The sequence below is a fragment of the Aphidius gifuensis genome, linkage group LG3, assembly GCF_014905175.1.
Source record: "Aphidius gifuensis isolate YNYX2018 linkage group LG3, ASM1490517v1, whole genome shotgun sequence".
Lineage (NCBI taxonomy): Eukaryota > Metazoa > Arthropoda > Insecta > Hymenoptera > Braconidae > Aphidius > Aphidius gifuensis.
The window spans coordinates 495559-510231 of NC_057790.1; the positions used below are offsets into that span (position 1 = coordinate 495559).

Sequence of the window (14673 nt, forward strand, 5' to 3'; positions counted from 1 at the left end):
ACTCACATGAATATTCAAAGTAACTATAAAGTCGATCGAGAAAATTGTTATTGCACAAGGTCGTTTATGGCGAACATAAAATATACTGGATTCATTAAAACACTGTCCAGATGGTACTATACTTTGTCAATAATATACATCATATATACAAATTGTGTTTTTTAAATTTATTTATAATCTCGCTTTTAGTGTAAGTAATTGAATTTTAACAATTTTAAAAGTATATGATTCATATATGGATTTAAAACTCCCCTGTAATATTTTATTATTTTTTAATATATTCAAAGATGATTATTATTTTTTTTTTAATTTAAATCAAAGCTAGTGTTGACGATAGTATTATCAATCTTGATTTAAACAATTCGAAATTCATAAAAAAAAAAAGTGTAATTTTAACGATTTAAAAAATGGAGTAATTTTGAGAAAGAAAAAATAGGATATTTTTTTAAATTTTAACTCAACAATTTCCAGTTTTTTTAAATGAAAAATTTGATAAATTTATTTTTAAATTCAAAATACCAGTTGATTTAAATTTCAATATTAAAAAAAAAATTTTAATATATTTTAACATTAAATAGACACAATTAAGATCAAATTTTTTTTTTCCATTTTATTTTTAATATTTTAATACAAAAATCAACGTAGTTTTAAAAATTTTTCTCTTCATTTCTTTCTATTTTCCCAGAGCCCTTTAATTTAGTAAAAAAATCTCCAAAAAAATTCAACCCTTATTTCGTTAATTTTAAAACACTTTAATATATATTTCGAAATTTTAATTGATAAAATTTCGAAAGAAAATACAGACAAATATTATCACCGATGTTTCAGTTTTTTTTATTAATGCATAAGCAATCCCACTGGACCCAAGACACTAATAATTAATCAAAAAAATAAATAAATAAATCCTGAAACAGAATAACAAATCCGCCAACTTTTTTATAAATACAAAATTAAATTATATAAGTGTTAAAGCATTACCTGTGGTCCAGCTTGTCCATCAAACCATACGCACCCCTTTGTCCCTGAGGATTTCAATCACCCTTATTGCAAATATTATCTGACAATCCCTCATTGCCCTACATCGATGGATCAATATATAAATTTCATATAACACCAGATTATTTTATGTAAATTTTTAAAGCTCATTCAACGATGATCCTTAAGCTCTTCATCAACAAATAATCTCTATAAATTTTTTTCATAATGAATACTCATAGCACTCTTGAAAAAATAATATACAAATAATAACAAAAAAATAAATATTAAAGGATGTAATAAATTATCAACATTTTTTATTACTTTCATAGGAAACCATAAATTATATTTTTCTTTTTCTTCTAAATTTTTCAAATTAAAAAAAATATATTTATTCTATTCATGGGAATTTCCATGTATCCTATTTCGGAGTATCAAATTTCCACTATTTTTTTTTATTTTTTTCATCTAGAAAAATGACTGTCTTTGTTGTCTTTTAAAATAATTGTAACATTTTTTTTTTTTTTTATTTATTTTGTTTAAATTATTTATCAACATCTGAGAATATTTTTATGTGAAAAAAAAATCATTAAAATTTTATATTTGGTTTTTAAAATAAAAATATAAATTTTGTATATTTTATTTTTTATTTAAATGTTAAAATATAAATTTTAAATATTTTTTTAAATACAGTATAATTTAGGGGATGAATATATTAACTACTATTTTTTGTATGTAAATTATTTTTATATTTTTTTGATAATAATTGAATGAACATTTTAATGGATATTGAAAGACGAGGGTTATGAAAATAAATACACCGTGAATATATACGTATGAATTAAATATATATTGGTTTTATTATTCAGCTGGAAAATGCGTCTTAATTATTTGTTGGCTCTGAGTGGACTAAATGAGTTTGCTTCTGGCAGTACATGCAGTCTGTCTACAGTATCATGTGTCTTAATTTTCTGGGAATTAACGAGGTCATACTTATGACTTATTAACTAAAGAATTTATATTTTTATATAAACAATAAATCAACTGAAATGTAACAGCGCAATTTATCTGGTTATATTAATAATAAATGTTTGTAATTTGTTTTTTAATTTCAAATAGAAAAAAAAAATTTTTTCAACAAGTAAATTCAATTTAAATTGATTGAATATTAATTTGCAATTATTAATTAAATTTTCTAGATGAATTTAGATATTTTAGAGTGGAGATAAATATTTTTTTAATTATAAAAATCAACAAAATATGAAAAATAAATTGAAGAAATGATAAATAAATATTGTTTTATTTAAAATATTTTTCATTGACATGAGATATCATTGATATGAATGATTTCTTACTGGCAATTTGTTACAAACGTCACGTTCTGGATAAAATATATCACAGTTGAAAACAATCCAACTATAGAGCAATCTAGAAAAATATATATAATATATAAACTGTAATCTTTCAAAGTCATTTAAAATCATCAATCAAATATAGTTTTGACACTACAGCAACTTTGAAAGACAAACGGGTTTTTCTCTGCAGGTGTTTTTTACCTAAAAATGTTAACATAAGCTAATAAAATTTTACTTTCATTTGAAAATTAAGCTTTCTATTTAAAAAAAAAATATTAATAACTTAATATATTTGTTAATTCAAATTAATAATAGTAAAGATAAAATTAACTTCAATGAAAAAAAAACGAAACAATTTGATAAAATATATTTTAAAAATAATTTAAAATTATTTGAATAATTGTTTATGTATTTTTTATAAATAATTATTAATTTGTTGATATAAAAATCTAAATGTATTTGAATTTGCAGTTGCAAAATGTAATGATTTTAATGGTACAGTTTGTCTAGATGTACTCGTTTGAGGAATTGCTATGCGACCATCTGTATCGATTTGCCACCACTCCCTTGAACTTCTTGATCCACAGTGTTTACAGTCTGCATATATATTTAGTTTTCCTGTCATAAAAACAAATATTAATTTCCAGCAGATTATTATCATCATGTACCTCTGAATATTAAGAAAAAAAAATCATTAAAAATCGAAATGTATTCATATTATATTATCAAATTTGAGTTGAAGAAACTCGAAGGATATTAAATAAAATTAAAGATTTTTTCAATTGAATTTACTTTGAATTTAATTTTATCAATTAAATTTAATAATTTAATTGGTTTCGATCAATTGGTTATTAAAAATGTCTTAATCATAAAATATAGATTTTTTTTAACAGGGTAACCCCTATGTATTATTTATTTATTTATTTATTTATTTATTTATTTATTTATTTATTACAATTTTATTTTTTCATTAAACTGTTTATTCATTTATCTATTTATCTATTCAAATATTTATTTATTTATTTGAGCTCCTAGGCAATTGCACAAATTTAAATTAATTTTTTCAAAATAAAATAGCGTGTTTTTATTTCGTGGTTTTATTTTAGTTTGAAAAAATAGAAAAAAATACTCAAAATGTAACTTGAATATACCTAGTTTCTAAGAAATATAAAATAATGAAAGAAAAAAAAAAAATACAACTCATACTTATGCCCTTCAAATAGTAATAAAAAAAAAACTGTAAATATGTTAGAAGGATGTTTTTTTTCTTTCACGAAAATTCGATACGCCATAAAACCGATATATTTTCAAGGAGTTTTAATCCCAAGGCCATATTGAACAAGTAAAATATTATTTAACACATTTTCTAGCAGAAAAAAAGGGAATACTAGACAGCTTTGTCGTAAAAAAAAAAAGATAAATTACAGTAAGAGGTTGAACACCCAAAACATCATAAAAGTATCCCTTTGGAAATTATGCAATGGGTCAATGGTACAGGGTTCAAACAGTATTCAATATCTTTGCCGAAAGAAAAAGAAAAAAAACAAGTAAAATCTCCAAGGGCGACAGTCGAAACAAAGAAAACTATCAGTAAAATTGTAGAAAATATTTTAAATAAGATGAGAGAATAATTCAGTTAAATTTTAAGTAAATTTTGGGAAACAATTTGCTGCTTTAAATTATAATACAAAAAAAATAAAAGAGACCACCTGAGTTGCTATTACAATAGGCTTAAAATTTTTTGACTTTCACAGAATAAAATTGTTATATACATATTTATTGAGAGGATAAATTCAATGGACAGGATGTTTTTTTGAAGTTTCTTTTGTGTAACTCAACAAGCCCACTTTTGCAAGACAATAATTCGAAAAAATTAAAATTCGTCATGATTTGCAGAATGACTGGATTATAAAATAATCACTGATAATTTTATAATCCATCATTTACAACAAAAGATGCAGACAGACATCCTGATGATTCGGCGCCAGACGAAATAAAAATGATAAAAACTAAAAATTTCTTAAAATTTTGAATTTAAAATTTAAAGCGCTGGAGGAGGTGATTCATACTGGCTTTCAAAAATAAATTTAAAACTTGATACATTTATTGAAAATTTGATTCTGATGATTTATTATTTGTGGAATATATTTTAACAATTGTTGGATTTCAAATTGGCCGTGGAAATATTTATGGGAAGACGAATCAATAACGTTTATTTGAAAAAAAAAAAAAATGTAATCGAGCGATTACGTAAGTGGTTGTCTTTATATTTCGAAGAATATATTTATGGTTTATGTAACTTGTAGATTATGATTTCAATCGATACGAGAAGTTATCTGCACGCGATTTGTTTCATGAGTCACTTAATCATGTTCGATCTTGGGATGATACAGTCGATGACGTCTTATTAAATTGAAAAAAATTTATAAATTGAATTTATGTGTTTTTAAATATTTGAAAATTTAATTGTTGATATTTATTTAATAAATAAATAAATAAATGAATAAATTAATTAATTGATTAATTAAATAATAAATAATTTTTTTTACTGTAAAGCAAGGTGTTTTTCATTAATCAATTAATTTTTTTTAATTTAAAAAAATATGCTATTACAATAAAAAAATTCAGCTTTATAAAAACAAAGTTTTATTTTTCAAACTACTTGAAGTTTTAAAGGCAATTTTATTTTATTTTTTTTTCCAAACGAAAAAAAGCATTAAATAAAAATCCAGTGTCAGAGTTACACATAACTTTTTTTTCATTTTGCATATGCATAACATTTTTTTTTTTTTCATTTAAAAAACTTAAAAGTCTGTCGACTTTGAAATACACCAGTCTATAAATAGACTAAATAAAAAATAAATAGACAGCTGTTTTCCCTGAATTATTATGGTTTTTTTCTTTGCATTTGTTATTCGATAAATCAAAAGGGTATTTCAACTTTAAACAATTTTTTTTTTCATTCCCAGAAAATTAAACTCATCGCAACATTTAATTTATATCATCAAAGTACAAATATTATTTAATAAATTTTTTTTTCCATCAATCTATTAAACAATTCAGTATTTATAAAAATAAAATTATAATTTTCATAATAGTTTAATTGTAATCTTAAAAATTTGCAAAAAAAAAAAAAAACTGTTTTTAAATAATGGCATTAATATTATAATTAATCATGAATTAAATTTATTATAACATCATAATGACAAATTGAATAGTCAATTTAAAACAAAATACCTGAAACAATACTGTCATTAAATTTAAAACCTATATAAAAAAATAAAATACTTAAAAATTATTCCCGAGTTAATTGACTATTGAAATTTATCAACATACCATAATTAATTTTATCATAAAAAATAAAAAATATAATTATTTTTTATTTATTTTAATGCGCAATAGTTTAAAAAAAAAAAGTTTCAATTTAACGATCATGCGGCAACACTGCGTCACGCTGAACTTTTAGATGCGTGAAATGATAAGAGCACGTACACACTATCAACCTGAAAAACACACCAGGTGTTTTATATCTATAAAAAAAATATATACCAATTTACGAACAATAATTAATTTTCCAATAAGTGTTCATAGATACAATCGAGGATTTTAATTAGATGATCCAACAACTCATCAATATCAAAAATATATTATTTTTATTGGAGAAAAATATTATTTTTTTGGATATTCAATTAAGTGCTTAATTAAATTATTAAATTAACATTGTGTGTTAATTAAAGTCAATCTGATAATATTGATATAATTTATCTATGAAATTTTAATTAATTTATTAACATAACTGTATTGAGTTTTTATATTTTCTTGGTGTCAATTTTGATAAAAAAAAATTATTTAAATAGTTATTAATTTGTTTAAAAAATTATTTATTTATTTGTTCATTTATTTATTTATTAATCCAATTAATTGCTTAATTTTTTAAATTAAATTCTTCATCATCTAAATAAGATGACGCCACAAAAAAATTAAATACCATCATAAAATTCAATAAAAAAAAAAAACCAGACAATTTAAGAAATAAAAAAAAAAATATTATTTTTAAAATGTAGACAAAATTGTTCTCCAAAAATTCATTATTATTATTATATTCTTTTATACAACGATAAAATTTCTTGTCATAAACATCTGAAATTACAGATGAAATTTAATCCACTGAATTTTTATTTCATACAATATTATAAAATAGTTAAAAATCTCAAATTTCTTATAAAATTTAAAAAAGATAATAAAATATATATTTTTCTTTTCAAATGCCAATGCAGCTTATTTAAATATTTGTATTATTAATAATAATAAAAACATGTGTAATATATAAAAGCCCATTATTTAAAAAATGTCAGTCAATTTGAACACAATTGTTCAACAAACAACAATTTAAATACAAATGCATCTAAAAAATAAAAAAACACAAAAGAAATGACTTATTCATTTATTTGTTATTCACCATCTGATAAAATATATAATTTTTTCAGTCGATGATATCACGATATTGTTTACGAATAAAACATCTCAAATTTTATCCACTTTAAATTTTTTCCTCGGCAATATTTTTTACAATAATCCTGTTGACAAAATTAAATAAATATATTTTTAAAACAATTAAGGCAATCTTTAAAAAAAACTCGGTAAATAAAAAAAACAAGTTAATGATAAGAATTTCCATTTAAATTATCCCTCGCTTTGAATTTTTATTATTTTTTTATCTTTGTAAATTAATTTTTAAGTATTATTATTAACATAGACATATTGTCTTGTAGATATTGAAAAAAATTAAAGCTATATCCAGGTTATCGTTATCTTGACAATAGTGATGTGCCAAGTTGTGCAATATTTATCAAATGCATTAATAATATTGAGGTTGATGACCTCCTTCACATTACATCAACAAAAATATAAATATTATTTCAAAAAAAAAAATATATTATTGTGTAATTTAAATTCAATTAAATGTTGAATTGAAAAAAGTATAAATTAATTTGTAGACAAACTAATTTATATCAATTAAAAAAATTAATATCAATATTATCATTTAGCTATTTAAACAAAACAATTAAATTTTCTTTCAATTTAAAATAATAAATTTAAATAAGCGACAAACCCTTTTTTATATTACAGCAAATAAAAAGCAAATGATAAATTTGTTTTATTATATTTTTATTTTCTTTAACTGTTATTTAAAAATAGAATTAACATACACTTGTGTTATAAATTGAAAGCATTTGTGAGTTTTGTTATATGTACAAAGTTGGTGTAGATGGTAGTCATCACGACGAAGAGTATCAAATCAACTACGTGATGTTATAACAAATACTTTACCAATAAGGATAAAGTTTTTAATATTGGCTTGGTTAAAGGGAGAATATATGTATTTTATGTATATAGTTATACTCTTGGATAATTTTCCCTTGGATATTGTATGGGTTGTTATGTACACCCCGCGAATATACACGTACAATTTGTATCGATCGAATTTTGTATATGAAACTTGTAATAAGCATGTTAATTATAGACCTTGAATTCTTTTGTATATTGATATATTTTTTATACAATAAATTATTTGAGGAAAAAAATTATATTCATGTCTTTCCATCTGCTCAGTTGACAATTCAAAAGACACGATATGCAAGTATTAAAATAAGAATTGAATTTATATTTAAGTATACTTTTTAAAACTTCCAAGAGAATTATTTATAAAAAAAAATAGTAATAACTTTTTTGTCTTTGAGGATTTTTTTTTTAATATTAAAATTAATTGTCTCTGGAAATATAAGAAAGAATAAATATAAAGCTTCAAATTAATGTTTGATCTTTTGGTAGTTAACTTTAGGAAGCCGAAATTAATTTTAATTTGGATGTTTTTTTTTTTGATATTGTTGGCAACATTGTGAGGCTTTGAATATACGTGAAAAGGAAATAATTTTTTAGATTATTATTTGAGGAAATAATTGATTTTATAATGATTGATTGATAATGAGGTGAAGTAATTGGGTTAATTAGTAAAATTGATAATATTTATAATTGTTTATTTGGAATATAATTTTGGGTTTTGATGATCATTTTTTTTGAATGTTTCATGGGAATTTTTTTATCTTAGAAGAATAAATTAATTAATAAATTAATAGATAAATAAATAAATAAATAAATAAATGAATGAACAAAAAAATGAACGTAAAAATATATATAAAATTAAAAAAATAATAAATGAACATAGAAATAATTTTATAAGCAAATGAATAAATAAACAAATGAATTGGTATTTAAATAAATGAATAAATAAATAAATTTATAATGAATATTCAAAGTTTTATTATGTTTTTTTAAGTGAAAATATTAAAATGATTTATTCTTTTTCTCAAGCCTTTAGGTACTATAATGCCCATAAATATTTTTTTTAAACAAAAATACATTAAACCTTAAATACTTATTTTATAAAATATATTATTTATTTAAAGAAAAAATTAACAACCGTGTGAGAGAACAACCACAACTAACCAGAAAAGTAATTGAAAAATACTTGAGTATGTGATAATCCAATGGTGTAATTTTACAAAGCTATAAAATATAATATAAAGACTCCACTGTACTTGTGAGTATGTTTAGACAGGAAATATCAAAACTCAAAATACCATAAAAAATAAAAAAGCCCTTCTCAGAAAAGCCATAACTAGTATTTTAAAAAAATTTTAATTATATTTTAATAAACAATACTTGACTATTATTACCAAATAGAAGAAAAAAAAAGCCAATAAATTTAAATTTTTTTTAAATTTAAAATAAAAAGCTAAATAAAAATTTTAAAAATAAAAACAATTATTTAAATTATTTATTAATTCAAAAATTAATTAAATAATTATCTATCAAATTTTTCAATTATAAAAAAAGTAAATTAAAAAAATATTTTTCAAATTAATTTTCCACCTAAATTTAATTAAATCAATGCACATGAGTGAAGAAGTTATGCCATTTAATTTAGACTATTATTATAATAGAGAAAAATGAAGAAAAAAAAAATAAAAAATTCCATAGGAAGGTTTCATTGTGCTATTAAATAGTACGTGTAAGTTTTTTTTTCCTAGCACCCTTATTTCTCCAGCAGTATTCCAAAAACCCCATGAGGAAAAAAAACTACTTGCTGGAGAGAATCATAATGAGAGAGAGACAGAAAGGAGGAGAGTGAGAGAGAGAGAAGTGCACAGTGTGAGAGAGTTGTGCAATAATGTGATTGGTTTGAATGGATGAGTAGAGTGCTCCTATTGGCCATTGAACAATACATAGAATATACAACGGCGGGAAGGATGTCGACAGCATTCAGACGATTTCGCTGGGTCTAGGCCGCTCAGTCCTCAGTTGACTTTTAAAACAAGTCGAGTTTACAGGTGGTCCACTGGCTGCTGCATATCACACGAGGAAAATAAAATCATCAAATTAATATCATCATTGGATTTATCAGTGGCATTATTTCGATTTTTTTTTTCTCACAAAAAAATTTTTTATAACAAGTGTTTTTTATTTTTTAAATTTTATATATTTTGTTTTTTTAATTTATATATTTTTTTTTAATTCATTTATAATAAATTGTTAATTATTTAATGTGTTATAAAATTTATATATTTAAAAGTTGTATTGATTTTTAAATATTTCAAAAATAAATTAATAAAGTTTATTTATTATTAAAGACTGTCGTTAATTAAAAATATTTATCATCTGGAAGAATAATGCTGTTGGCTACCTCACATTGTGGATACTGATTTTTAAAAACAAAAAAAAAACGAAAAAAATAATTGAAATTTAAAAAAAAAAAAAATTGTAAGTCGTATATTCATCATTCGTTTTTTCTAGACGTAGTGTTTTATTTATTTTTGTCTTTTTTTTTTAATTGTGTCGTTTGCCATGTGTTTTATATACTTTTTTTTTTATTTATAATTTTTTTGATGAGCAAGAGAATAATGTATAAAAGAAAATAAAAAAAAAGACAGTATATAAGTGAGGAAAGGAGGGAGGGATGTAGATACAAACAGGATATAGATCTTTGTTCGTTACTCGTTAACTAACCAACTTTGCAAGTCTCTGTTTTTACCTTGAATTATTTTTGTACTTTTTATCTCAATATGGTAAGTTTTTGATTAGGATCCACACTGAATACCTGATTTATATTTTATTATTATTATTTATACTTTATTTTAACACGAAATTTAAACAACTACAAAATTTATACAAATTTTCACGAACATGTGGGTAGACAATACACTAATATCATTTTTTATACAAAAAACTTTTTTAAAAAAAGAAAAATAATAATTTTGTTATTTTTTGTTTTATATTAAAAAAATTATAATTTTGTTATTTTGTTTTATATTAAAAAAATTATAATTTTATTATTTTTTTTTTATATTAAAAAAATAATAATAATGATAGTTTGAAATGGCCAATCAGATGAGGGCTCTTAGAAAAAAAAAAAGGGGGAAAGTGTTGATTGAAAAAAGGCGGCAATTAAAATCGTTTGTTTTCGTAATTTTATTTTTTTATTAACGTTTCTTGTTATTGGTTATCTTTTATTTTTTAAGTTGAATATTATTTTTTAATTTGAAATTAATTAAGTTATTTATAGCTGTCTTAATTGAACAATAAATTTATTTATTTATTTGTTTAATTAATTAATTAATTATTAATTATTACTATATTTATTTATTTATTTATTTATTTATTCATTGATGAATTTATTATTTATTTATCAATCAATATTCAAATAAATCAAAAAAATTATATAAAACTTCAATCATTCTACAACTTATCAATCTTTTTTTCCAAGTACAATAATAATTTGCCAATTCTAGGGAAAAAATATAACAAAAAAAAACCACAGTTTAGTACGAAAAAAAAGCCAATAAAAAAATCCCACAGTTTAGCAAAAAAATGAAGAAAAAAAAAAAGCTGTCTGTATAATTTCTTGGAAGAATTCAAACCTATAATCATGCCTTTTTTCGATTACGACAGTATATCCCTTCAATTTTAGTAGCAATGTAATATCACACATACATAAATTATCATGTCAAAGTGTCCTATAGACTTCACACAATTGTTACTTTGAAAAAAAAAAAAAACTATATCATGTACAGAATAATGAATTAATAATTATATACAGATGATTCGTTCAGCTGTACAGCTGCAGATACCACAAAATGACGCATTAGTTAAATTTCAAACAGTGGTCTCATTATTTATTTATTCAATATACAATATATAGATTTAAAAAAAATCGAAAAAATAAATATATATCTCTACCTTGACAAAGAATCTCGACCTCTATTTCCCTCTCTATATTTCGCGAGTCTAGAAGCAGTTCAATAACTCTGTGTTTTCAACCCACGTCACAAGTATTTTTTTTTTCTGTCTCTCCCTCTCTCTCTTCTCCTCCTCTCTCTAATAATTGTATTATTATTTATCTATTTCTATATAAATTAAGCATACATTTAGATAAGATTAGATTAAATCGAGCTAAATTAATATAATATCAAAAAAAAACCAAACGAGAGTCAACTCCATAAGTATTTTTTTCTCTTCATTTTAATCCAGAAGAACCAGAAGACAACAAAATGGCGCCGAGAAACATGGCTGCTCTTGATTGTAACCGTTATTTACTGAGGGCATGTAAACAACAATCAACAAATGGAAAAATAGATGCTTCAAATATAACAACTAAAATTGAATTTCTACGTTTTCTTGGATTAACAACAAGTGAAAATATAAACTCAAATTGTGAAATTTGTCGTAATAATATTTGTAAGTGCAGTGATAGTGTTACATCCGATATCGAAATGGCAAATGAATATAATAATTTTACATTTAAAGAGTGTTGGGTTGTTGTGGCAAGTGAAAAATGTACAATTTGTAGAAAAATATTTAAATGCCAATCTGATCTAGACAATCATACTCGTAAAAAACATAAAAAAATATCAAAAAAAAGAACACGTATTGTTCTAAAAATTGGCCATGAAGTTGTTACTGAAAATTATGTTAAAAAAAGATATTTACCATTGTCAAATAATGATTCAAAAATTATTTCAAGTGAAGATAAAAATATATCAAATAATTTTGATAATATTTCATGTGAAAATTCATTGTCAGAAATCATTGACACACCTACATTAGAAGCCCCGTTAAATTCTGACGAGTCAAGTGAAGACAAAAGATGTGCTTCAGTTATAATTAAACCTACTGAATTTAATTACCATAGAAATTGTTCAGCATCATCTTCAGATACTCGTGTGGAATTATTCAATTGTCCGGATTCATGTTGTAGGGAAGATGAAACTTCACAAAAACACAAAGACAATATAAATTCTGAAGATCAAAATAATAATAACGATAGCTGTTGTAATAATAATAATTATTTATCAGAAGTTGATAATGATTTATCAATGAATGATGATAATTTTACAAATAGTAATTCTAGTTTTACAAATAACAATACTTTATCGATTGATAATAATAATACTTTATCAAGCAATAATAACAATTCAATAAATGACAATTGCAGTTCAGAAACTGAAGATATCGAGTGTTGTTCAAGATCAGTTTCTGTTCAGACACCAAGTTACTGGGATTATCAAACTTTTACACTTCTAGAATACAGTAGAACTCTTGAAGCCAATCGAATGAAAGATAAATCGATAATCCCAGCAGAAATAAATCAAGAGGAAAATATTATAACAATTGATGATGATATTGAAGTATCAATACTTGAAGATAAATTTAAAAAAATCAATGATCAATCTGTAAATAATTTGACGAAAGAAAGAGATGATTTCTGTTCGAAAGAAAATAATGATTTTTCGATGGAAGATAATGATCATTACCAAACGAAAGACAGTGATAATTTCTCAATGGATGAAAGTGATGATGATTCAGAAATTCAAGAAATTTCACCAACAACACAACCATTGAAACAGTCACTTCGTATAACTGATGCAATAAAATCATTGATTGATACTGAAAATAGTATGCAAGATTATGAAAAATTAAATAATAAAAAAAAATATGATGACATTGATATTGATGATGATATATCATATGTAAGAATGCAAATGCAAAAAGAAGAAATTGATTGTGAATATGATTCATTTGATGTATCAAAACTTGATCAACAAATTGATGATGATGATGTGTCAATTGTTCCTCTGTTAGATTGTGAAGAAAAAAATTATAATATTTGTGTTAATGGTGATTATGATTATGTGGATTATGAGCTGGCATCATTGAAACAACTTGCAAAGACAAAATCAATTAATGATGAGTTTGATAATGAATCACGATCATGGGAAAAACCAAATAGAAATAGATTGTCGATTCAAACAAGACCCATACAATTTTTTAATCATAATAATTCTTCGATACTCATCAAGGAAGAAGTTAGTATTGATCATTTTACATTTGATCGTGAATAAGACTCATTGGCTATTTTTTTTCTTATACCAAAAATACTTTGTGATATATATTTGGTAAAAAAAAAGATAAATGTATAGACAGATTGTTTTTTTTTTTTTTTTTTTTATTATTATTAACATATCTATTTAGATTTTAGATGTATAGCGAAATAATAACTAAATGTTTGACGTTATTATTATAATAGTTAAGGTAGTTTTACTGTAAATATTATTGCATTTATTATTTAAGAAAAAAAAAGATGTGAAAACGGTGGTCCAAGTGAAGATTTATGGATTTTATCATATCATAACTGAAAAAAAAGACAAGAAATATATTATTTAAGGTAAATTAGATGTTTTTTATAAAGAAAAAAAAATGTATTTCACTATTTTAGTGATATTAAGATGTCAGAATGTTTATATAAAATATTTTACAAATTTTTTATTGATTATTTATTGATATTTTATCATTGTTTATTATTTATTTCCTTGAAAAAAATTCCTTATTGTTTTTTCTTTTTCAAAATGCCATGGATTATTCAAAAATTGATGAATTTTGAAGTTTTTTATTTTTTTACTATCAAAAAAGGCAAGTATTATTGAATTTTAATTATAAAAAAGCCATTTAAATAAAATATAACATTTTAAAAATACATTAACTTTTTTATTTTTTAAAAATAAAATTACATTTTATTTTCAATTATTGTCAATTTTTTATCATAAAAAACCATTCAAATTAAATATTTAAATTATTAAATTAAATGTAGAACGAAAATTTTAAAAATACTTCAACTTTTTTACTTTTTAAAAATAAAAATTACATTTTTATTTGACTAAAATGTATAATCCCTAAATGAATTTCTAAGTGCTTGACTGTCTGGACTGATAATAATCTGGCTTTCGAG

General features: G+C 22.3%; 1 protein-coding gene across 2 annotated transcripts; it reads left to right on the top strand.

Annotated features, from left to right (window-relative positions):
* Positions 1-9666: 9666 nt before the first annotated feature.
* LOC122851228 (uncharacterized protein MAL13P1.304-like) lies at positions 9667-14206 on the top strand. 2 transcript variants are annotated; one of them, XM_044150324.1, is made up of 2 exons: positions 9667-10151; positions 11919-14206. In XM_044150324.1, the coding sequence occupies exon 2, from the start codon at positions 11939-11941 to the stop codon at positions 13787-13789; it is 1851 nt and encodes a 616-aa protein (XP_044006259.1). In that variant the 5' UTR covers positions 9667-10151; positions 11919-11938; the 3' UTR covers positions 13790-14206. The 2 variants fall into 2 exon arrangements, with proteins under 2 accessions (XP_044006259.1, XP_044006258.1); XM_044150323.1 differs by lacking the exon at positions 9667-10151 and adding an exon at positions 10226-10456 and having other exon boundaries at positions 11919-14174.
* The last annotated feature ends 467 nt before the right edge of the window (positions 14207-14673 follow it).

Excerpts from the sequence above, each read along its gene's own strand:
- LOC122851228 (XM_044150324.1), top strand. The coding sequence starts at position 11,939 with ATGGCGCCGAGAAACATGGCTGCTCTTGATTGTAACCGTTATTTACTG.